Source organism: Schistocerca cancellata, chromosome 1, assembly GCF_023864275.1.
Source record: "Schistocerca cancellata isolate TAMUIC-IGC-003103 chromosome 1, iqSchCanc2.1, whole genome shotgun sequence".
Classification (NCBI taxonomy): domain Eukaryota; kingdom Metazoa; phylum Arthropoda; class Insecta; order Orthoptera; family Acrididae; genus Schistocerca; species Schistocerca cancellata.
This window is the reverse complement of record NC_064626.1, coordinates 613,819,814-613,846,990: the sequence shown is the minus strand read 5'-3', so window position 1 is coordinate 613,846,990 and position 27,177 is coordinate 613,819,814. Positions and strand designations below refer to the sequence as shown.

Here is a 27,177-nt window from a genome sequence, read left to right as displayed (position 1 = left end):
TTGCTCAAAAAATATGGGTGATACAAAAAAACCAAGGCTAGATTTGGATTCAGCTCATAAAAATCTATAAAGATCAGCTATCAAAGTAAAAACAGTGTTTAAAAAAAAAATCGTTGGCATGTGTTATTGGACAAAACATTTTCCTGAAATTTAACCAGAATATCCTCCACATTATAAATTTATGACTAAAATTATTGAAAAACTCATAGCCACAAGGCAAAAATATTTACTTTCAGTTACCTATGGCAAATGATGCAACACAGAAAAATTTGCATAGTTTCTTGTTAAGGAATGTGGGTTGGAAAGAAAATCACATTATTTAAGGCAAATTACTTCAGTTAGTATCTCATTAAGTATTACAAACATGACATACAGATAACATTGCTTAGATGTTTTTACAGATGGTACTGACAGTATTCACATAACTTTCAGTCCCGTACAGTTCATATTATTTTAATTAGAATACATTGTCAGACATTACAACTCAACATTTGAACAAGACTGCCTCATAGACTTCTAAACAGAAAATATGGTGCTTCCATTCCTCAGCTGCACTGTCCACTATCCATTGGACTTTCTTCCAGAAATTTAATCATACAACAGATATAATTTTTAGCCTAAACTCAGTGTAATTATCAATATTATGATAAAAAATGAATAAATTGTAATTGTGTAGTGTAACACATTACAGTATAAAAAATATGCCAGAAACATGTACACTGTTATCTATTCCTTGAATTAGAAAAGGCTAGTGTTATCAATATACACCACTGGAAAAAAATCCAATGCCACCAATGACTGTATTCAGTGGCAACAGGACAATATGTGTTTACTCATGGGTTGTAGCAAACTAATTCATTTGTCACAGTCATCAGTGATCAGACGGCACTCAGGAGGCCTGTGTGTGCACTCACCATTTTGACTCTGCAGGCAGTAAAAATGTTTGCAACATTTATTCTAGGGTACAATGATGGTATGTGCTCTTGTTGAACAGGTTCAGTCACAGGAAGCTGGATGAATATACCGACAAATTGCTGCACATGTTGGGCACTGTGTATGGGTGGTGTGTCATTGCTGTTAACGGTGGTCTGTGGAACATATTCACACCTGTAGACCAGGTTCTGGATGATGGTGTAATACAGATGCGCATCAAGATTGACACATTGTGTGGGCAGTGGTGGCCGACTGAGAATCATCCAGTGATGAAATCTGGGAACGTGTTCCGATTGATGTGTCATGAGGCATTATTGGGAACCATCTACTTTCAGCAGGACTACGAACATGTGTGAATCTGGCCAGGCTACCACAGATGCTTTGACTCTGCCACTCATGGCTATTCTGGTAATGTGAAAGAGTCTACTGGAGAGTGGAATGGTGCTCTTTTGTCTTCAGTGCTGGGTTTGGAGAACCTACTCTCATCACTGACGACAAAAGAACACCTTTCTACTCACCAGTCGACTCCTTCACATTTTTGTATGTGAGTAATGGAAATACATGTATATGGCATGGACCTGGTGACCTGCCTATTCTAGAGTGCATTTGCCTGCTACATACAGATCCCATGCCAGGCTTCATCATGGGGGGGGGGGGGGGGGTTCCATTAGTTACAACTTGCGGTCACATCTAGCATTTCTTCAGAGTAAAGTAACCAGTGCCCACTACATTGCACAGGCTGTTATTCACATGCTACTACTGTTTATTTGATGCGAAGGTAATGTGCTTTTTCAGCAGGACAGTGCATGTCCATATATGGCTACAGCAACACAATATGCTCTTTGTGGTGTACAACAGCTGCCCTGGCCAGAAAGGTCATGAAATCTCTCACCAAATGAATGTGTATGAGACATATTGAAACAGGAACTTCCTTGTTCTCCAGAGCCTGCAAGAACTATTGCTGAATTGCAACAAAAGCCATGAGATAATTAGAACAATCTATCACAGATTGCCATTCAGCACCTTTGTGCCTGTTTGCATGCAATAATACTGGCCTTCTACAGTGATCAACTACCTGTCACCTCACTTGTCCTTGAGGCTGTTGCATTTTTTTTTCAGCCAGTGTATTTCCTCACATCAAAATAGTTACAAAGATACTGTCGTGCAGCTGACTGGCCAGGTGGGCTATGTTATTTGTTCTTACATGTTCATGGAAATTGCAATATCATTTACAAACAGCTGCTAGAGCACAGAGAGGAGAGTTATATCTTTTTTTGACTTATTGTGGATATGTGAGGAGTTGTAATTTCAATCCATTGGGTTCACGATTGGGAGAAAGTTCAGATTTTACTCTTCTCAAAGCCTGGATGCCTTACATGAAAGCTCATTGTGGAGTAAGCAGCATCTATTCAGCATAGAAGGAAATTTAAAAAATTAATGCCTCATTGATGTCAGATTCACTGTAAATGGAACACTATAGTTCAATTCTTTTATCTTGGTGGTTCGCGCATGCCCGCCCAGACGCAGGAGACTGCTGCATTGCCAGTCCCACGCGCCAAGAGAAGCAGTGCCATAGTATAGTTCGCAAACTTACGTTTAGGGGGAAGCGCGCAGTTTATGAAGTAAAGCCACCACGGCCGCATTAACCCTTTCACTGCTACAGAGACGTGCTCCCCGCATTCCGTGCTGTGCGCGATTTTGTCATCACTGCACTGCTCGCCTGTGCAGACACATGGTGTTTCGACTGCTTTGACACACTATCATTCAATTTCACAAAAACTATTTGGTTTTTACACATCTTCTTGACTGCTACCTTCCCCCCATAAATGACTTAATTTTGTTTCGATGTTCCATGCAGTTATTGTGCAGCATTAGATGTAGTAAACCATTGCACGAAATTTTGAAGAGGTAAAAGTCCATAGCATATACTTTCCGTATGGTCGATTATAGTTGCGACTAGAAATTTCAAAAAATTACATTCAAACGAATAAAATTCATGAAGTAAGACACTTCGAGATTGTTTTTAAATAAGGAAAATATCAAGCACCGAACAAGGTTTGAACACAGAACCTTCCACTTAGCAGCCACACACTGTAACCATTACGCTAATGCAGCTCCTCATCCAATAGAACTCCCGGAGGAGTTTATAATACACGCAAAATACCGACAAACACTGATGGTATGACTATGAAATAATCACATTTTGTTGAAGTACAACAGAAGATAAACAATTACTGCTGTTCTTTATTGCGAAAATGCGGTTAGTGATGGAAACACCTTTCCTTGCTATCGCCTGAATTAGGAGGCTTATTGCTTGCTAGGTTTAATTAATTAATTAATAGAATATGAAGCAGTTGGTATAAATAATGCTTTTTCCAAACTTTCTATAAAAGAAAGTCTGCTATCAAGACATTGCTTTTGTTCAATTACTTTATTTATAACTGAACATTTCTAAAACTGAAGACACTTTTCCGTGCTCTGCACTGCAGTCGAGCTCTGGCAACGTCGCTCTCTGTTCATTGGCTGACTGTGTTTTGTGACTTCCGATGTGCAGAACGATCATAAACTCGGCCGCCGTCGTAAATGACGTGCACTTAGCTTTGTAGGAGATGGTTGAGAAGAGGCACTAGCCATAATGTGGTTATGGAACCATTATGTAATTCTGATGTAAGGGAAAACTGTCTAACAGAGGTGACATCTTGCAACATATGAAATAGCATATTATCTCACCGCATAAAGCTGCGCCAATGTACACTCCTGGAAATTGAAATAAGAACACCGTGAATTCATTGTCCCAGGAAGGGGAAACTTTATTGACACATTCCTGGGGTCAGATACATCACATGATCACACTGACAGAACCACAGGCACTTAGACACAGGCAACAGAGCATGCACAACGTCGGCACTAGTACAGTGTATATCCACCTTTCGCAGCAATGCAGGCTGCTATTCTCCCATGGAGACGATCGTAGAGATGCTGGATGTAGTCCTGTGGAACGGCCTGCCATGCCATTTCCACCTGGCGCCTCAGTTGGACCAGCGTTCGTGCTGGACGTGCAGACCGCGTGAGACGACGCTTCATCCAGTCCCAAACATGCTCAATGGGGGACAGATCCGGAGCTCCTGCTGGCCAGGGTAGTTGACTTACACCTTCTAGAGCACGTTGGGTGGCACGGGATACATGCGGACGTGCATTGTCCTGTTGGAACAGCAAGTTCTCTTGCCGGTCTAGGAATGGTAGAACGATGGGTTCGATGACGGTTTGGATGTACCGTGCACTATTCAGTGTCCCCTCGACGATCACCAGTGGTGTACGGCCAGTGTAGGAGATCGCTCCCCACACCATGATGCCGGGTGTTGGCCCTGTGTGTCTCGGTCGTATGCAGTCCTGATTGTGGCGCTCACCTGCACGGCGCCAAACACGCATACGACCATCATTGGCACCAAGGCAGAAGCGACTCTCATCGCTGAAGACGACACGTCTCCATTCATCCCTCCATTCACGCCTGTTGCGACACCACTGGAGGCGGGCTGCACGATGTTGGGGCGTGAGCGGAAGACGGCCTAACGGTGTGCGGGACCGTAGCCCAGCTTCATGGAGACGGTTGCGAATGGTCCTCGCCGATACCCCAGGAGCAACAGTGTCCCTAATTTGCTGGGAAGTGGTGGTGCGGTCCCCTACGGCACTGCGTAGGATCCTACGGTCTTGGCGTGCATCCGTGCGTCGCTGCGGTCCGGTCCCAGGTCGACGGGCACGTGCACCTTCCGCCGACCACTGGCAACAACATCGATGTACTGTGGAGACCTCACGCCCCACGTGTTGAGCAATTCGGCGGTACGTCCACCCGGCCTCCCGCATGCCCACTATACGCCCTCGCTCAAAGTCCGTCAACTGCACAAACGGTTCACGTCCACGCTGTCGCGGCATGCTACCAGTGTTAAAGACTGCGATGGAGCTCCGTACGCCACGGCAAACTGGCTGACACTGACGGCGGCGGTGCACAAATGCTGCGCAGCTAGCGCCATTCGACGGCCAACACCGCGGTTCCTAGTGTGTCCGCTGTGCCGTGCGTGTGATCATTGCTTGTACAGCCCTCTCGCAGTGCCCGGAGCAAGTATGGTGGGTCTGACACACCGGTGTCAATGTGTTCTTTTTTCCATTTCCAGGAGTGTATGTTATTCATTTTGGGGTGGAAGTATTTAACATTTCAATCAAAAGTTAAAATGCATACATTCTGCTGTACAGTTTCATTTATACCAGTGTTAAAATAGATCTTATTCAAGACTTTACATTTTTGTACCTTTTTTCTTTTTGTACATACAACACATACACAAAGGAGACTGCACTCATACAACAGAAACCATAACTGAATTCATAAAGTGCACCAAATGTAAATTATGAACTTCATGATTTTGGTATGAGAACTTTCAGCTGCTAAAATAAAGGAATAGCTGAGAATATGTTAAACGACAATACTGACCATTTGAATTGCAACACCAGGAAGAATAGCAAATTTTAGTTATATAGTAATAGTAGAAAGAATACTTGTTAAATTTGTGGGCTATTTTGGGGTATAGAGGGAGTGAAATTTAGTCTACAGAGCTGCCACCTCTGGCAACAAAAATGGTTGTATCTTGACTGGGCACTGAGTAGAACTGAGCTTGGATGATAAATACAATTAATGTCATTCCATGCTGCTTCACCTCTGTGCCAGAGTTCATCAATCATAGTGCCTGGCAAGTCGCAGGTCAGGGAGGAGGAGGGATAGCAGGGTAGGGACGGTACAAGATGATATGCTGCTGTGGGAGCAATCAGGGATGTGATGGGCACAGGGTAGACTGCTAGGTGCAGAGTTGTGAGGCTGTGCTGGAAAGGGGGGAGGGGCGGATGAGGGGAGGGGAGAGGATAGACATAAAGAAGGGGAAAGACTAGTAGATGTGTTTGTGGAAAGAAGACATGTGTAGTGCTGGAGTGGGAGCAGGGAAGGGGTTAGAGGACGGGGATGAGTGAAGGTTGAGGCCAGGAGGTTACAAAAATGAAGAACATGTTGTAGGAAGAATTCACACTAGTGCAACTCAGAAAATTTCATTCATTCTGTTTCCATATAAACAAGTGTGTTTGTTATTTTGCATGTCTCACTCCCCATTGTCTTATGGAATTATTTTCTGGGAGAGAGCTAAATAAAGTGTCCGTTCTGCAGAAGCAAGCAACCAGAGTATTGTTAAAGTGTATCTAGATCTACATGTATTCTCTCAAAGCACAATACTGTGCATGACAAAGGGTACCTTATACCAGTGTTAAAGTGTATCTAGATCTACATGTATTCTCTCAAAGCACAATACTGTGCATGGCAAAATGTACCTTATACCAGTACTAATCATTCCCTTTCCTGTTCCACTTGTGAATGGAGTGAGGGAAAAGCGACTGCCAATATGACTCTGTACAATTTGTTTCTTTATCTTGTCTTCGTGGTCATTATACAAAATGTACGTTGGTAGCAGTAGAACTGTTCTCTAGTGAGACAAGCAAATGCTGATTCTCTAAATTTAATTCCTCCAGGGATTCCTAGTTGAGTTATGGAGCATTTCTATAATACATGTTGAGTGAACATACTGGTAACAAATCTATCAACAAGCCTGAGAACTGCTTCAGTGTCTTCATTTAAACTGACTTGGTGAGGATCTTAAACACTCAAGCAGCTCACAAGGATGGATTTCACTAGAGTTCTATACCTTGTCTCCTTTGTAGATGAGGTACGCTTTCCAAGAATTCTTCCAATAAACATACATGCTTGTTCCATTTCATATTGCTCTGCAGTGTTACACCTAAATATTTAATTGATGTGACTGTGTCAGGTAGCATACTAACATCAGACTTCAATGCTGGGCAGAGTACAAGTGTGTCTGAACACAAAGTGCACCAAACACTCCTAACAATAGGCTGCCACAGCTTGTGCATGTGCCAGTGTTAACAACATGATATCGGCAGCTATGACTGTAATGGGCGCATGACCATTGGCAGTGGATGTGGGCGCAGTGGCAGAGCATTGCCTGGTCTAATTAATCCCGATTCCTTCTTCATCATGCCGTTGGGAGGGCACAAATCTGTTGTCTTCCAGGGGAACAGCTTCTTGACACCTGTACTGCAGGTTGGAGGCATGCTGGCAGTGGCTCCATTATGCTCTTGGGAACATTTATGTTGACATCCGCTGGTGGAGCTTGCACAAGGCACCATAATGGCCAAGGAGTATCATAGACTTGTTGCAGACCATGTACAGCCCTTCATGACAATCATGTTTCCCGATGGCAGTGGCATTTTTCAGCAAGATAAAGCACCATGTCACAAGCCCATGGGTGTGATGGAATGGTTCGAGGAACACAGTGGAAAGTCCCAATTGATGTCCTGGCCCCCCAACTCGCCAGATATGAACCTGATCAAACACATCTGGGATGTGATTGACTGTGGCCTCAGAGCTCATTGCCTCCCTCCCAGAATTTATGGGAATTAGGTGACTTGTGTGAGCAGATGTGGTGCCAACTCTTTTCAGAAGCCTACCATGGCTTCATTTCCTCCATACCACAATGGATAGCCGCTGTTAACCATGCCAAATGTGGACATACCGGCTATTATGTAGGTGGTCATAATGTTCTGCCTGATCAGTGTATTTTGGAGTGCAAATAGTGTTACATACAAACATTTGTTTTGACTTTACCAATGCATATAATATTACATGTTACAAGCAAAAATAACTAAATAAATACCTTTCTCATATGGTCTCAAGAAAACTGTTTTGTATGCAAATTCTCAAATTTCCCTTGTCTCTAGTATTATGAATTTTCCTTCTTCACACATTAAGCTTTTCCTACTGACACCAATACATGGTGGGAAAAGGAATTTGGTTTCATTGTTAGTAGTATTATTCAATACTTTGCTACAGCTTTGTTGCTCTCTTTGTTTTCTTGACTATCTTCTTCAAGTTTCAAAATTATTTCCCTTTTCCTCTAAGGTGTCGTTGTAATGCTTAAAAAAAAAAAAAAGATATATCTTGCATTTATGATTTGCTATATACCTAGCACACAACAGCAAATATCTAATTCTTGGAAAGAGTGCCTATGGCATAAATACAGGGCTACATATAATGTAAATTTAAAACTTGTCATTCTTACGATGCGAAAATGTTTGTAACCTTACTTTTTTTAAAGAAAGAAGGAGTTTTTTTAAAAAAAGATTGTGGAGAGTTGTTTGCAAACAGAAGCCGAACAATGTCAACATGAACACAAGAGTACCCATTTTGAAAGTATTTACAGGACTTCCTGTGCCAGAGACTAGTGCAATGAAGCTGGATGTTAGTGAATGAATTTAACACGAATTTATTATTAACAATGGGATGTACAGAACGATTGCCTGCATACAATACAATCATTCACAGTAGGTATACTTTCTTGCAGGGGGGTTAACTAGTGTTGCTGCCAAAGAGTTTTGCTTGACTATTATTTCATGTCATTGGTGGTAAGTGTCCTCCCCTTGCAGTGCAGAGCAGTGGCAGGAGGGGAGACCAACAAAAGTCCCAGCCACTCGCGTGTGTTTTGCATTGTTGTGCAGGACCAGCTGTGCTGTGGCCAGTTGCTAGATAGAGCATAACTGAACCGATTTTCAGTAAAGAACCACTGTGATGGTGCTGCCTCTCCCTCCCATTTAGTCCAGGTGATTCTGGCTGCAGTACGTGGGAGGTCATTGGATACAGCCATAGTGAGTTTGCTGGTCAGTGTTGAGGTTCTTGAGTTGTGACAGCAGAAGGGTCACTTGTGGCAGTGATGAATGAGGTGGTGCATTATCATCCCTCTCTTCTTGCATGTTGTCTTCTGTCTGAGTGACAATTGCATCATCTGTACTGGGTGAACTTCACAAAATTCAGGTGGGTTTGAGACAATGCACAGAGATGGTATCTGGTCTCCTTCGTAGTAGTATGTCGAATGTATTGTCTTCCTTTTTCAGTACATGAGAATTCAATGTTAGGTGCATGATGATCATTCTTAGAGAAATAGTGCCATGGAAGGGAAACAAACCAAATGTCTACTTGTTATATATCCTGGGGGAGACTGTCTGTCATATCAAATAATCCATCCCATGAGCAATTGAGAACACATTTTATAGTCAGCTACAGAGCATCACTCATGTAGGCACTGACAATGTCTGTCACCTGGATTCTGAGATGATCCTCAGTCCTTTCACAGACTGGTGGAAATGATTAAGACAGCTATCATCGCTCATGATGTCTCTGCACAGCTGTCAGTTTGGAGCATCATTCAGAGGACTGATTGAGACCCTCTGGGACCCTCTGGTTTGGAGCTGTGTGGAATGTCTAAACCATAGGCTTCTTTCATTCTGTGACAAAGATTGTCTGTAGATTCATTGACCTATGCTACACACAGGAGATTTGCAAAGTTGGACTGGGTAGGTCAGGTGTGTGCTTCATACCAGGAATGGCCACTCGAGAGGCAAAGGACATGTGGAATGCACATGGATTTCTTTGGACTAGGCACAATTTTGAAACCTCCAATAGAAAAACTGGCACCAGATAAACCAATTCTTACAACAGATTGTTTAACAAAACTGGAGGAGGAGTATCTCAAAATATCATTTGTTAGTTGCTGGAGTGTTTGTATCAAAGTCCTGAACCTCATAACTGTCACGGAAAGTAGTGGCTCCCACATCTTATTAGAATCTGAGAGTTGACAGAAACTCGAAGTAGAGAGTAGGGAATTTTTACCAACATGTGGAACATACAAGGTGTGATTGGAAAGTTTTAAGAATGGGCTTGTAATTATACAATGGTGGTACTTACATGCTACTGTGATGCATCTCCTTCAAAATAGTCTCCTTCTAACTGAACATACCTACTCCAATGGTGTTTCCACTTTTGGAAACGTCCCTAGAAATTTTTTTCCTGTAGTGTGTTAAGGACGCTCTCCATATTTGCCTGGATGTCTTCAATTGAGTCGAATAACTTCCCTTTCAGTGAAAATTTCACTTTAGGAAACAGGCAGAAGTCCAGTGGGGCCAAATCAGGGGAATATGGCAGTTGTGGAAGCACAGGAATTTTGAATTTGGTCAAAAATTAAACGCTAGAGAAGGCACGATGAGTCGAAGCATTGTCATGGTGTAGCACCCGACACTTGTCTTTCCACAATGCAGGCCATTTCTTCTGCTCCTTATCATGCAAATGCTCAAGGACACATTTTTAGTATTACTGTTTTATTGTCTGTCCTCCAGGGGTTAATTCATGAAGCACAATACTGGTAGAATCGAAAAAAATCACCAGCATTGTCTTTACCTTTGACCGACTTTGCCATTCTTTCTTTAGTTGTGGTGAACCTGGAGTTTTCCACTGCGAAGACTGCACTTTGGCTTCAGGATCATATCCATATACCCACAATTCATCACTGTAATTACCCTGTTTAACAAATCTAGGCCATTTTTAGTCCGATTAATCAGTTTGTGGTACACTTCAAGTCAGTATTGTCTCTGGTCACTTGACAACAGTTTTGGAATGAATTTTGCGGACACTCAACACATGTTCAGATCTTCAGTTAAAATTGACTAAACTGCATAGAAACTTAAATTAAGTTCATCAGCCATCTCCATAATTGTAAATCTACAATCAGAGCACACTAAGTCATGAACTTTCACAAGATTTTCATTCGTTTTTGAGGTGGAAGGATGGCCGGACCATGGTTCATCTTCAAATGATTCGTGGCCATTTTTAAATCTGTTGAACCAGAAAAGAACATTTGACTGGCTCATACAATTATCTCCAAAAGCTGTTTTTTATAGTTCATAAGTCTCAGAAGCCAATTTCCCAGTTTTAAAACAAAATTTCACACAAACTTGTTGCTCCGTTATTATGTCCATTTTCATGAAGACAGAATCCGGCAACAAACCCTAACTGATCTGCACCCAACCAGCTGACACAGCGAACTGAATAAAGGAAACACAGTTTCCTGTCAGAGGGCCTTCAAGGACAAGGCAATGACTCACTCCCCATCCTCTGTGTACCTGCTCGCCAAGCCAGTAAGCAGTAATGGATCCATTATTAAAACTTTTCCATCACACCTTGTATGTTGGAAAGGTAGATTAGGCTCTCCAGGAGGAGTTCATAATGACAAGCAAAACATTATTTCTAATGAGGCCCAAAATGAATCCAAATGTGAACTAATATGGACACAAGTATGTGGGATCAGTGAACTTAATAATGGGATGTTTCTACTGACCACCAGATTCACACACATCATCTGTACAGTTACTGAAAGATAGCCTGATCTTGGGAACATGGGTGTTCACTGAAGATATGATGGTGCCTTTAACCTGTTCTGTATTGACGGGTAAAACTATGCATACATTATTGGCAGTAAGGACAAACGGTCTTGAAAAGTGACACTAAATACATCCACTGACAACTGCCTTGAACAACTGATCAGATAACCCACATGCAAAACAAATAGTTTTGACTTGCAGGTTACAAACAGACATGATCTTTTTCGGAGTGTCACCAATGCAGAGATTAGTGACCATAATGCTTTTGCAAGAATGACGAACACCAAATACAAGCAAGACATGAACAAGGCTCAGGGATTATTTGTGTTTAGTTGATTTGACAGACACCCACTATTAATTTAATTAATGGACTGAGAACATTTAGTTCAAACCTAGCAAACACAGAACAGTTGTGGTTAAAGCTGAAAAAAAATTGTGGACTAGATAAATGTTTGTCAACCAAAGTAATAAAAGATGGTAAAGACCCACTTTTCTTTAATGATACCATGTGGAGAATGTTGCAAAAATCCTGTACTCTCACTACACAAGAGACTACAGGAGAACTGACAGAGTAAACTTGCTAGCAACTCATGCATCTGTAAGAAGTGTCACGCAAGAAGCCTATAGTAATTTTTAGAGATAGATCCTGACAAAGTCCAAGAAAGTTCTCATTACACATAAAGTCAATGAACTTGTCCAAACCTTCCATTCAAGCTCTTGTTGCTTAGTCTGCTGTTGAAAATGAAGACAGTAGACAGAAATCAGAAGTATGGAATACCATACTTAAAATTTATAAGGGGCATTCAAACAAAAATGAGACACAAGAAAAAAATAATAAGTTAATTATTTCATTCAAAATATCACCATAACTGTTAATACATTTATCCGACTGAGAGACAAGATGATCAGTGCCTTTATGGAAAAATGTTCGTGTCGTCTACAGAACCATGATTGTACCTAGGCATGCACCTCTTTGTTGAAGTAAATCAGTGGCCAAGAATGTCTTTCTTCAGGGCTCCAGAAATATGTAGATCAGATGGGGAGACATCAAGTCTGTATGGGAGATGTGTAAGGGCTTTCCAGCAAAACTTCGGCAGCAGAGTTGAATCAACCTTGGCAAGCTCACATGTTTCCAAGATTGTTTCAAGCACATAGCAGAAGTTTCATTGGGAAGACCATACACATCCTCTGTGCAGTCACAATCTCTCCCCACACGATTTCCCCATTTTTGGAGCTCAGAAGAAAGATATTCGTGGCTGCTGATTTGCTTTGGATGAAGATGTCTGTGTCTGGGTAGAACATGGTTCTGTAGGCAGCCACAAACATTTTTTTCAGAAGGGTTTGACCATGTTGTCTCACAGTGTGATAAATGTATTAACAGTTACCATAATTATTTTTGAAATAATAAACAGTTTACTTATTTTTTTCCATCTGTCTCATTTTCATTTGAGTACCATATATTTGCATATGAGGATATTAATTTTCCACATAGAGTCACAAATGAGAGAGATTGATATTAGCTCCCTCAGTATTGAAAAACAATCAAGATGGCTTAAAGCTAAAAAGTCACCTAGCCCTGATGGAAATCCTATTACATATCATAGTGAACATGCTACACAGTTTGTTTCTTTCCTAGCTGATACTTATCAAGAATCTTTTGTGCAGTGACTAGTCTCACAAGACCAGACAAGAGTGTGGTTCACTCCTGTTTCTAAAAAGGGCAAAAGACAGGATGCATGGAATTACAGACCAGAATTACCAATATTATGAGAAGGAAAGTTGCTACTCACCATATAGTGGAGATGCTGAGTTGCGTTTGTGTGTGTGTGTGCATATGTCTGTCTATTGTTGACGAAGGCCTTAATGGCCAAAAGCTATATAATTGTGAGAATCTTTTTGTTGTGCCTACTGCAACTCAGCATCTCTGCTACATGGTGAGTAGCAACTTTCATTCTCATAATATTGTTACATTCCATCCTGGATTTTCCATAGTTTGATTTAGACCAGTATTACTGATGTTTGTCTTTTCACCATCCTAGAGCTTATTATAAGCTTATGACATTCCTGGGGGGAGGGGGGGGGGGGGGGGAGTAAGGGAGAAAGTTTCTCCCAGAGTATCTGCATGGATCCAGGAAAAACCACAGAAGTACATTCCATCTTCCCAGATTTTCAAAAGGTGTATGACACTGTGTCACATTGTTAGTTACTAACCAAGATGCACTCATTTGAAATATCTTCACAAACACCTGATTGGCTCAATGAATATTTGACTAATAGAAACCAAGGTGTTACACTGGGTGGTTGTATAGAATCAAAATGACTTTGAGTACACCTCAAGGTTGTGTAACAAGGTCTCTAATGTTCGACACAAAAATGATTTATCAAATAGGATCAATGGCACTATACAGTAGTTAACTGATGATGCTGTTGTCTACAGGAAAGAATGACCATTGAACAATCATTAGAAAAGACAGAAAGACTTGGACAAAATTTCCACTTTGTGTAATGTGAATAATAAGATAGTCCCTTTAACAAAGAGAGATAACTTTATAGAATGTGAGTACAAAAATAATGATGAACATCTTCAGCGTGTCATATTGCATAAGGAGATAGGGGTGGTACTAATAACAGAATGAAATGGAATGATTATGGAAAATCAGATTTAGGGAAGACAGATGGAAGATTTGGATATTTGTTGGAAGATTTCTGAGAAACTGCTTTGTATCTGTAATAGAAGTCACATACAAAATGTTAATGTGGCCAATTATAGAGTACTGTTAAAGTGTTGGGAGTCTTACCAAGTTGGAATGATGGTAGACACTGGACAAATTCAGAGACCATTGCCAGGAAATGCTGAGGGAAATTAAATGGCAATCCTCGGAAGAAAAAACCATAGTTCTTACAAAGCCTTGTTGGATACATTTGGAGAACTTGTACTTAAAGAAGACTGATCATTATGCTGACACCATTGTAAATCTTACGGGGGATATGGGAGAGATGAGAGAACACACAGAGGCATATAGACAGTCATTTTCCCCTTCCTGTATACATGGATGGAATAGAACAAAAACTTGATAATATCGGTATGAAGTACCCTCTGCCATGCATTATATAGTGGCTTGGAAAATATATAAAATGCATAGTTTAAGCTTATCACAAATATATAGAGCAACAAAGAGTCCAACATAACTGGAAATAGTCACATATCACCCCAGTTTTTAAGAAGTGTCAGAGGACACATTCACAGAATTCGAATTCATTACTGATGTCAGATTGTTGTGACATTTTGGGAAGCTGAATGTCTTCTCTGTAGGAATCAATAACAAATATGTGTGTAATGATCATATGAAACCTGACTCACATTTTGTTTGATTAAATTTGTCCTGCAGGCAGCAGAGTCTAAGTTGATGGCATGTTTCGGGATTAGAAGAAAGCTTTCAGTTGTTTTTGGATTCTTGCCACCTAATTTAAAGACAGGCTAGTGGAATATCAGACCAAACATGAGACTGAGTGAAGACTTCACAGCATAAAGAATTCAGAATGTCATCCTCAATGGGAAAACATTATAAGAAGCTGAAGTATAACTAAGTGTATCTCAGGAAAGGGTGATAGGACTGAGAATTAATTTTTGCTCTTAGCAGAGTATTTGCTGCAGTGACTGTACGGGGTAGGTTAAAACTGTGTACAAGATTTTGATCTGCCTTGTATCCATGTCTAGCACAGGGTTTTGAGTTGCCACATTTAGTGATGTGGTATAAGACTGTTGGTAGGTTATTTTTATGAATGATGTAGTGATATAAAGGTGGCTCAGTGGTTCAGTGGTATAATGCCAGACTACAAATCCAAAAATCTCAGGTTCAATCTGTGGTCACTCCATGGATTTTTAACTTCATTTATCACTTCTTTCACCTTTGGCAATGTTCATTGATATGAAAAAGTTGTACCTTGGTCCAGACTTCACGTTAAACTGTAAGTCTCCCTAAAACTAGGACCATGCTGCCAAGTAAAGCACTGTGATGTTCAAAATGATTTTAGAGTTGATGATTACTTTACTTTACTTAGTGGTAGGAAACAAGAGATATCTTTAGAAATTCTTCTCAAAATGCAGGAGGATGTGCAAATCACTATTGCTTTGTGTAAAGTTTAGCAACTCACACTCAGTATAAGTGCATGTAATATACAGAAATAGGCAAAATGTCCTAGTATTTTTTGATAACTTCATCAACAATCAATCACTAGGATCAGTCATAATTTTCAGATGTGTCAGGGTATCCACACGAGTGATTCAAGGTGGAATGAACATGTACATTTTATTCTTAGGAAGACAGATACAGTCACTGAAATACGCCTAAGGAGATTTAGTATACATCATTATAAGAGTTGTTAAGATTCTCTCCCAATCAATTATTGTTCGCTAGTCTGGTACCTTTCTCAAGTTGAACTAATGGAAGACATAACAAATATTTCAAAAAAGCAGTGTAATTTATTATAGACTTTTTTATTCTACACAAGAGTTTCCCATAAAAACTCAACAAGTTACTATATAGGACAACTACAGTAAAGGCATTGATCATAATGGAAAGACTTGTTTTTATAATTCCATGAGCAGGTGTTCCAGGCTGACTCAAGGTACATATTGCATCCTCTTGTGTAGTGGCCATGATGCTAAAATTTGAGAAACATAGGCCTATATGGACGTGTACCAACAGTTGATTTTCCTCTATAGTACTGCCAGTTGAAATAGGAAATGGAGGAAAATTGTAATAGTGCACTGTGTTCTCTCTGCCATGTCACATGTGATGGCTTGTGGGTTAGAGACATGGATGTAAATGAAGTGTACAATGCTGCTTTCAAAGTTTATTTTTCTCTTGTACTTAGAGTGTCTTCCACTGAAAATGTGCTACATGTTCTCCTTCATTTGGCAGATGTTCATAAACTATTTGTTCTTTAAAAATGAAAAAAAAGTATATACTGGAAATGTGAAGCATGTACAAGTAAATAAATAGCAATTATTTTTTCATTGCAGCAGATTTTCTGTAATTAGTCTTAAATGTGTTTTTGAAGCCATTTTAAAGTTAAACAAGGTAACAAACTCTTTTAATTAATGCTATATTAGTGGGAAATTTCACTATTTTAATGTAGAACAGAGTAAATGACATTCATTTGATTACAATATAACTTTAGCAGCTAATAGAAAGTGTACTATGCAGCTTTAATGGTACATCTTGGAAGACAGTGTATTTTCTTTTACTGTTTAATGTTCCCTCAACAAACATCAGAGGTATACATTACCCACACCATGATACTTAGAAATGATCTTGTGTTTTGCTCCCTGGTACACTATGATAGATGCCACTCTCTTGGTAAATTCCACACTTGCTGGTGATCATCTCTCATCACTAAACACAAAAATGCTCTATTTATCCTTCCATTGGCATCTTGCTATTCCATCATAGGTGTGCTGTGTGAAAATGAGTTGTGAGAGTAAGTATAGTGAGGGCAACCTTTCTTGTAATCCAGATTGTAGCAATTGATTCCTTATGGTGACAGAGCCACTGTAGATGCAACATTGCTTATATTTTGTGCTACAGCCCTCATGTGACCAGAAGTGTCTTTTTGTCCTACGTGTCAGTCCAGGCTACCACCGAGAACTATAGTACTGAGAATGTGAAACTGTGCATCTTCTTTGGGCCACAGACATCAACATTGATGTACAACTGACATGTCATGTCTAATGCAACAAGCAGTTCTTTGGATGGGTTGTCCAGCTTCCCAGAGACAAAATATGATCTCTCCAAAATTCAGTTAATAGCAAAAAAATAAGCTCATTAGTGCTGTCCTGGCATGTCATTTATCAGCTAATAAAATGCAGCTGTTTTGCTTTCTGTATGTGGTTCTTACTCTGTCCACAGACCTGCATTTAGAGTTACTGCTATTAATGCTTCCTAGCAATGCCTCTTACAAATATGGTATTTCAAAAACTGTATTTCCATATTGAACAATGGAACCACCAAGGTGGCATATCAACAATATTAAGAAAAGGATAGATTGATACTCACCATAAAGATGATCCACTGATTTGCAGACGGGCACAATGAAAAGACTGTTACTGACTGGAATGTGAATGTCACACGAATAGCAATCTGTAGTGGGGCAGGGAAGGTGGAAAGCTAGCAGGGTACAAGTGTTGTCTGGCATGGTGTCCAGGGACTATATGGCAGCCTGACAAGACTGCCGGCTGTAATGTCAGGAGGTGGGTGTGAGGGGAAAAAATGGGAAGCAGAAAAAGAGAGGAGCAGGGGAGGTGAAAGGATGCATGAGTGCATTGGCAGAGGACAGCACACAGTGAGCATGAGGGGATGCATAAAGGGAGGAGATGATAGGAAAGAGGTGATAGAAACTGTTAAGTGGAGGGTATGGGACAGCAGGTTATCATGAGTTGAGGCCAGGATAATATCGGGAGTGGAGAATGCATTGTAATGGTAACTCCCATCTGTGCAATTCAGAAAAGCTGGTGGTTGAAAGGAAGATCTAGATGGCCCAGGTTGTGAAGCAATCATTGAATTATAGCATGTTATGTTCAGTGGCATGTTGTGCCACAGGGTGCTCTACTTTAATCTTGGCCACAGTTTGGTGGTGGCCATTTATCCTGGTGGACAGCTGGTTGGTAGTCATACCAAAATAAAATGCTGTGCAGTGCTTTCAGCAGAGCATGCATATGGCACGACTGCTTTCACAGGTGGCCCAACCTTTGATGGGGTAACATAAATCTGTGACAGGACTGGAATATGAAGATGGTGGGTAAGTGAATTGGGCAGGTCTTGCACCTGGGTCTTCCACAGGGATATAACCACTTTGACAAGGGTTTGGGATTGGGAGTGGCAAAGGGATAGACTAGGATGTTGGGAAGGTTGAGTGGGCAATGATCACCACTTTAGGAGTCCCCCATTTCAAGGCATGATGACAGATAATCAAAGCCCTGAAGAAAGATGTGGTTCAGCTGTCCCAGTCTGAGATGGTACTGGATGACAAAGGGGGCATTCATTTGTAGCTGGAGGGAGGGTAGGGGGTGTGTGGGGAAATGGCATGGGAAATCTTTTTTGTGCCTGTCAAATCATGAAGATATCATCAAAGAACCTGAACCAGACCAGCAGTTTGATGTTTTGGGAGGCTAGGAAGTTTTCCTCTAGATAGTCCATAAGCAGGTTGGCAAAGGAGGGTCCCATCTGGGTGCCCGTTGCTGTGCCATCGATTTGTTTGTATACCTTTCCTTCAAGGGAGAAGCAATTGTGTGATAGTATTAAGTTGGTTAGGTGCATGAGGAATGAAGTGGTGTGTTTGGATTCTGAAGAACACTGAGAAAGGCAGTGTTGAATTGTGGCAAGGCCTTGGGCATGAGTAAAACAGAAGTGATTTCTGGCATTCCCCAAGGTAGTGTTATAGGCCCTTTGCTGTTCCTTATCTATATAAATGATTTGGGAGACAATCTGAGCAGCCGTCTTCGGATGTTTGCAGATGATGCTGTCATTTATTGACTAATAGAGTCATCAGAAGATCAAAACAAACTGCAAAATGATTTAGAAAAAATATCTGAATGGTGCAAAAAGTAGCAGTTGACCCTAAATAACGAAAAGTGTGAGGTCATCCACATGAGTGCTAAAAGGAACCCGTTAAACTTCAGTTACATGATGAATCAGTTTAATCTAAAAGCCGTAAATTCAAATAAATACCTAGGTATTACAATCACAAACAACTTAAATTGGAAGGAACACATGGAAAATGGTGCGAGGAAGGCTAACCAAAGACTGCATTTTATTGGCAGGATACTTAGAAAATGTAACAGACCTACTAAGGAGACTGCCTACACTACGCTCGTCCATCCTCTTTTGGAATACTGCTGCATGGTGTGGGATCCTTACCAGATAGGACTGATTAAGTACATCGAAAAAGTTCATAGAAGGGCAGCACGTTTTGTATTATCGTGAAATATGGGAGAGAGTGTCACTGAAATGATACAGGATTTGGGCTGGACATCATTAAAAGAAAGGCATTTTTCATTGCAATGGAATATTCTCACGAAATTCCAATCACCAACTTTCTCCTCCAAATGCAAAAATATGTTGTTGACACCAGCCTACATAGGGAGGAATGATCATGTTAAAATAAGGGAAATCAGAGCTCGTATAGAAAGATATAGGTGTTTATTATTTCCGCGCACTATACGAGTTTGGAATAATAGAGCTTTATGAAGGTGGTTCGATGAACCCTTTGCCAGACATTTAAATGTGATTTGCAGAGTATCCATGTAGATGTAGATGTAGATGTTGGTGTATAGGGAAGTGGCATCAACAGTGACCAGTAGGGAATCTGGAGGCAAAGGAATGGAGATGGTGGAGAGTTGGTGAAGGATGTGGTTGGTATCTTTGATGTGGGAGGCTAGATATGGGCAGTTGGCTGGAGTAGTTGTTCAATGACTGCTGAAATCCTTTCAGTGGAGACACAATAACCAGCTACAATGGGACATACAGAATTGTTGGGTTTATGAACTTCGGGGAGCATGTAGAAAACGGGTGTACAATGTGTCATAGGGGCAGGTAAATGGATTCAGGGTAGAGGTTCTAGGAATGGTCTAAGGTTTAAAGATTGAATTGGAGGTTATGTTGGACTTCTGAATTGGATCATTCTGCCAGAGTTTACAGGTGGATGAGTCACACAATTGGTGGAGGCCTTCCTCCAGACAGTCACTGCGACTCATCATGAAAGTGATGGAGCCTTTGTTTGGAGGGAGGATGATTAGTTTAGAATCTGTTTTGAGACTACATATGACTGTCCTTTCCTCTGGTGAAAGGTTGGTGTTTATAGGAGGGGACCTGGTGAAGAATGGTGAGACTAAGTTGGAGGTAATGAATTCCTGGAAGATGACTGGGGAGTGGTTAGGTGGGAGGGGAGGAAGATCACTGTTGGAAGGTTGCATGAACTGGGAGAAGCAGGATTCAGTGTTGGAATTAGGTTGGCTTTAATTGGAGGGATTTGTGGCAAAGAAGTATCTCCATTGAAGGTATCAGGAGAAGGAGAGTAGGTCTTTGACAGTCCAATAATGGGTGTAGGGCTAAAGGTGAGGCCTTTGGATAGAACTGAAACTTTTATGGGGCTGACAATTTTAATTGAAAGGTTGAAAACCATGTTTGGTGATTGTTTAGGCTCTGGATTTGGATTTGGAGTGTTAGTAGGGAGTTATGGGGATGTTGCAAGTTGAAAAGGACTACTAGGCAGTGTCTGGATGCTGTGTGGGGTTGGTGAGGAGGAACACTGTGGATAGGATAGGGGTTGGATAGTGGTGCCCCAAGCCAGTGCTAGGATGTCAACAGGTTGGAGAACTTATGGAGGTATTGTCTGGAATTCTCTTCCAGGTGCTGGAGAACAGAGGATTCAGTTTCAGAGATGTGATGTATGTAGTAGGGATTATGTAGTAGCAGTATCTTGCAGAGGGAGCAGAGGTGGTTCTGGGATGCAGGTGTTTTTCAAATCGGTGTAAATATGGTGTAAATATAAGGGTCAGTCAAATGAAGATGAGACAAATGGTGAAAAAAGTAGGTAAACTGTTAATACATTTGTCGCAGTATGAGACAAGATGATTAATACTTCCATGGAAAAAAAATGTTTGCAGTTGCCTACAAAACTATGATTGTTTGTAGGTGTGCACCTTCTTATCTGAAGCAACTGACAGCCATGAATGTCTTCCTTCAGAGCTCCAAAAATATGGAAATCACATGAGGAGGGATTGGGATAGTGTGGAGGATGTGTAAAGGCTTCCCAGCAAAATTTCAATACCAAAGACGAAACAACCTTGGCAAGAAGTGGGCCCACTCGAACGATGCCAAGGTTGTTCTGAGTACACTGCAGAGACTTCACTGGGAAGACCTCCCCATCTTCATAGAGTCCCAATCTCTCCCCATGTGATTTCCATATTTTTGGCACCATGAAAAGAAACATTCATTACCGTCAATTTACTTTGGTTGAAGAGTTGCATGCATGGTGTTATGGACTGGGAGAAGTAGGATTCAATGTTGGAATTAGGTTGGCTTTGGTTGTGGAGGCATCCACAAACATTTTTCTGTGGAGGTGTTAACTCTCGTCTCAAACTGTGATAAATGTATTAGCACTTTACTTATTTTTTACCCATCTGTCTCATTTTCACTTGACTGCCACTTATATATAACTACATCCATATAATGTAAAATCCTAGTGTATGAGTAAATAAACTGAACCATGGGGACTGTATGAATATGAGTTCTCAGTGAAAGTAAATTATTGATTTTCAGTCTGATTTATAGTCATTTAAAAACATTCACTGACACTGTGTAGTTCTACTATTTTTTTCTGTATGTTTATTGACTGTTTTCCCCTGATGATGATGATAGAAGACATTTTATCTGTTTGTAGAGTATAGTGTCTCCTATTGTTTCCTCAAGTTTTCTACTTTACATTAATATTGTGGGAATTTTGCAGATCGGTCCATGGCCAGCCTATAAACCTGAGAGTGACTGCAGCTATAAATATGCAGGCTCAAGCTTCTTTTCCAAGGCAACATTCTTCTGGCTTCTACCACTCTTTCGTGGAGGCTACAAATCCCCTTTAGAACTTGAGGATCTGGGAAACTTGCCATATTCTGAAAGCACTGAAGCTCAGTATCGCAAGTTTAAAAGTGTCTACTTTCAGGAAAAGGTATGTATGTGAACTGACATAATGTGTGATCATTTTCCAGCTTATTGACATTTCATTCATAACTTGTGAATGATCTGTGTTAGGATGTTCAAACCGCAAGGTTTCCCATTGGGCATGATGGGAATTAATATGTGCATGTTGCATTGGTTTCGCAAAGAAGCACACTTTCTTCCAGTAATTTTCGGGTTTGTAGCTGGATCCCATCAACAATCTGCCATTATATTTCGGCCCAGAGATGTCTGGCCATCCTCAGGTGACTAGATGAAGTGCTGAAGAGACCTGATGCAGTCATGGTATTTATAGCAAATTCCACACACGCGAATCGTACTGGCAGTTTACACCACATGCATTAGAAGATGACATGTGCGAGGCAGCCAAGTTGTGTGTGCTGCCCTCAGTGGTGAAGTAAGAATAAACTAATTGCTGAATATCAACTGAGCATGTCAATTCTGTTGTGACCACATAGTTTTGATAATAGCATTCCAATTTTTATCAAGCTGAAAGCCGTTTTCACAATTCATTATATTATCAGCAAGACATATTTCCACAGATTCTTTAATTACAGAGTCCCAGAAGCTGGAAACAGGTGCTAAAATTGTGGTATTATTGTATTCCATTGAATGTCCCATGGAAATGCAATGATCTGCCACAGCTGATTTTAAACATTGCTGCAGACGGGTGTGTCTTTTGTGTTCTACACAGTGTTCCTCGACTGTTCATGTTGTCTGACCTATATATGCAGAGCCACACTCTCAGAGAATTTTATAAACACCCGCCTTCCTCAATTATAAATCATCTTCAATGGATCCAACTAAGGCCCTGCTCTTTGCTGGTGGATGGAAGATGACATTAATATTATTCTTCTTAAGCAATTTGCCTATTTTAGAAAACATGTTCCTGGCATATGGAAGGAACACAGTTGATTTATAGTCATCATCAGTCTCCTCAGAGCATTGCTTCTTGTTATTATAATTGTGAATGGACTTCCATATTTGACACGACATAAAGCCATTCTCTTTAAAAACCTTCTCCAGATGCACTAACTCTTTATGAAGGCTATCAGCATCCAAAATTACATGCGCCCAGTGAATTAAAGTACTGAGAACACCAGCAGTTCATGCGGGGTGATGGCAGCTGGACACCTGAAGAGATAAACCTGTATGTGTGGATTTTCTGTACACCAAATGTCCCAAAGACCCATCATTCTTATGGCGTACTAACACGTCAAGAAAGGGTAAAGTCCCATCTTTCTCAATCTCCATAGTAAACTTGCTGTTCTCATGTATAGAGTTTAAATGACAAAGGAATTTTTCCAGTTCTTGTCTGCCATGAGGCCATACAGCAAAAGTATGACCAGAAAACCGTAGGCTTTAAGACGGCAGACTCAAGCTTTCTCCCCAAAGTTTTTCATAAAAAGATTGGCCACCACAGGGGACAAGGGACTCCCCATGGCATCACCATCAGTTTGTTCAAAAAATTCATTATTAAATCAAAAATAAGTTGAGGAGAGAGTATGTTCAAACAAAGCCATCAAATCATCACTGAATAAGTTACCAATAAGATGTAGTGAGTCAAATAAAGGAACTTTGGTAAAAAGTGAGACCACATTGAAGCTAACTAGTAAATCTGAGCTGCTCAGCTTAACAGTCTTTAAACAATTGATAAAATCCATGGAATTACATTTATGGTGGCAGCACTTGTGTAAGGAGACCAGATGTTTTACATTCGAATACGTAGAAGCACCAATATTACTCACTATCAATTGTAGTGGAATGCCATCCTAGTGAATCTTGGGCATCCCATACTGTCTTGGTGGAACAGCACTGTGTGGTCTCAGCCTCTTGATAACTTGTTCAGGTAAAGAACTATCATTCAAAAGCATAAGAGTTTTTCTGAATATATGGCTTTGTTTGAACATACTCTCTCCTCAACTTATGTTTTATTTAATAATGAATTTTTTGAACAAACTGATGGTGTCACCATGGGGAGTCCCTTGTCCCCTGTGGTGACCAATCAATTTATGGAAGACTTTGAGGAGAAAGCTCTTGTCTGCTGTCTTAAAGTCTATCATTTTCTGGCTGTATGTAGATGATACTTTCATTGTATGCCCTCACGGCAGACAAGAACTGGAAAAATTCCTTTGTCATTTAAACTGTTCTCATGGGAACATCAAGTTTACCATGTAGATTGATAAATATGGGATTTTTCCCTTTCTAGACATGTTAGGATGCCATAAGCATGATGGATCTTTGGGACATTTGTGTACAGCTGTCCACCAGCAAAGAGCAGGGCCTTAGTCTGATCCGTTAAAGATGATTTATAATTGAGGAAGATGGGTGTTTATAAAATTCCCTGAGAGTGTGGCTCTGCATATATAGGTCAGACGCAACAAACGGTGCAGGAACGCTGTGTAGAACACCTGTCTGTGGTAACCCTTAAAATCACCAGTGGCAGATCATTGCATTTCTATGGGACATTCATTTGAATACAATAATACCAAAATTTTAGCACCAGTTTCCAGCTTCTGGGACTCTGTAATTAAAGAATCCAATGGAAATATATGTTTCTGATAATTTAATGAATCGTGATAATGGCTTTGAGCGTGATAAAAACTGGATTCCTACTATTAAAATTATGCGGTCACAACAGAATCGACATGCTCAGTCAATACTCAGTGATTAGTTTGTTCTCACTTCACCACTGAGGGCAGTACACACAACTTGGCTGCCTCGTGCATGTCACCTCCTAATGCATGCACCGAAAACCACCAGTATGACACACATGTGCGGAATTCACTATAAATACCATGACTGTATCAGGTCTCTTCAGTACTTCATCTGCTTACCTGAGGATGGCTGGAAGTCTCTGGACCTAAATATTATGGCAGAATGAAACTTCCTGGCAGATTAAAACTGTGTGCCGGACCGAGACTCGAACTCAGGACCTTTGCCTTTCTCAGGTAAGTGCTCTACCAAACACGACTCACGCCCCATCCTCACAGCTTTACTTCTGCCAGTACCTCATCTCCTACCTTCCAAACTTTGTGAGGACGGGGCGTGAGTCATGCTTGGGTAACTCAGATGGTATAGCACTTGCCTGCAAAAGGCAAAGGTCCTGACTTCGAGTCTCGGTCTGGCACACAGTTTTAATCTCCCGGGAAGTCTCATATCAGCACACACTCCGCTGCAGAATGAAAATCTCATTATGGCAGAATGTTGATAGAATCTGACTGCAAACCCAAAAATTACTGGAAAAAGAAATAAGCTGGGAAAATTTCAGAAGTCACAAGCCCACTTTCATGTGGATGGGTTCATCGGTAAGCAAAACTGACACATTTGGGGGACTGAGAATCCACATTTCATGATCGAGAAGTCTCTTCACCCTCAATGGGTGACTATGTAATATGCTATATCCAGTTTCATAAAAAAAATCATGGAAGTTGGAGAGCAGTGGCACACAGAAGTAAATGACACTCTACCTTTGACCTTCAGTCAGTAGTGATCATATTCATAAAGTGAACACTCTGGTCTGTGCTAACTGTCAGTGAACTTGCAGAATAATTGTATCTCTATTAGTTCAGTACTGAGATTTTACCCAAAAATTTGAACATATATTGAGTTGCAGCAATATTTAGCTCTTATTTAATGATAGAAAATTTGTAAAGGAACCCTTTGAACAAGTTGATAATGTCAAAATACTCTTCCAAATGATCATTATTGGAGATCAGTGTTGGGTTTATGTGAACAACATTGAGTGACATAGAAGTGCACTTGTCAAACTGGAGTGTCAAAGTAATAATCAGAGTCTTTTTATGGCAATGAATTGTGCCCTTAGAAGTTTTACCTCAAGGTGAAATCACCCCTTGCCTAAGCATTTTAAAACGAATGTGTAAAAAAACTGCCAAAGCAGCTTATTGTACACAGCATGCCATGTCTGCTCACCATACTTTCACCAAATGACCAGCAGAGTGTTTAGGATTGGATTTGGTCTTTAACATTACATTTGACAACCAGACTATCTATGTCATGACTTCAGCACATCTTGGTAACCTGAAAATGTTGAATGAACAAAACAGGTCCTAACACCATGAATGTGTAATAATACACCTGAGGTGGTTTTCTTTAATCCTTAACATTAAGGAATAAAAAGGAAATGGTTACTAAACAAATGGTCATAATACTGGTAGAAGTTGGGAGGAATAGGAGAACTAGAAGTAAGAACACAGAGAAGTGAAGAAAAGAAGTAGACGGTACACAAATAATTTCAGGAATAACATAACAAGGTGGAAAAAACAGGGTCATGGTAGAAGTAAATATTGGAAAAGGGGCAATACATATTTAAGAGAACTGAAGGAGATGGAAAAACAAGTGCAGTATTCATTAGTGCAATAAATAAGTTATAAGTAAGGTCAAATGCTAGTTGAGTTGGAAAAATATGTTAAAAGTGTGATTAACAACTAAACAGATTTAAGGAAATGGGTATCAGTAAGGATGATGACAATATAAAGTGCGTTACAGTTCATCATGACATGTTTCAGAGCATGTTTTAAAACATTATATGAGAAAATATCAGTGCATGCAATGTGGTTAGTCCAGTTCATTACTTTTAAACATTGTTTACTTTTAAAGAGTCATTGCTTAATATCAGGTTGTTATTGAAGCCAAATGATGGCTTTGAAACAAATTTGCAATCCATATGTTGCTTCCAGAAAGATAGTGTCCATTATTTCCTATTTTTAGGGCTCACTGCTTATTTAATGTCATTAAGAATTAATTTTATCCTTTTTTTTATTATATTGCATGAAGATTCAGTCCCAATACTATTTATATTTCATTATATTCAAACTGATTAAGAAAAATTACAAAAAAATGTGCGTATTTGTGTGTTTCAGGTAGCAGCTCATAAGGAGAAACGCCCAATTTCACTGTGGAAATGTTATTTCCGTAGTTGTTGGTACCTGTTTTTGTGTGGAGGGATCTTCAAGCTACTTGGTGACATGGTTGGTTTTGTTGGTCCTCTAGGTATCTCTGTTATAATTGATTATGTCACAGATCTCCAGATCCATGAACAAATAAAAAATGGCTCGCAGACTCAGGATACAGAAACATATTGCATGGTAAGTAATATTCTATTAGAAGTGCAGCTTTTTATTATTACACCAGATAGTGCAGAAGGGAAGAAACGACACAGCTAGAAAGAAGG

At 40.4% G+C, this 27,177-nt stretch overlaps 1 protein-coding gene across 1 annotated transcript in view; it reads left to right on the top strand.

The window, feature by feature from the left end:
• The window catches only part of LOC126090234 (ATP-binding cassette sub-family C member Sur), a gene marked incomplete at its 5' end in the record, with an annotated part of 407,614 nt that overhangs the window by 101,765 nt on the left and 278,672 nt on the right, over positions 1-27,177 (top strand). The window contains 2 exons of the mRNA XM_049906975.1: positions 21,760-21,975; positions 26,867-27,091. Of these exons, the coding sequence (XP_049762932.1) occupies positions 21,760-21,975; positions 26,867-27,091 (441 nt within the window). The remainder of the gene's footprint in view (positions 1-21,759; positions 21,976-26,866; positions 27,092-27,177) is intronic.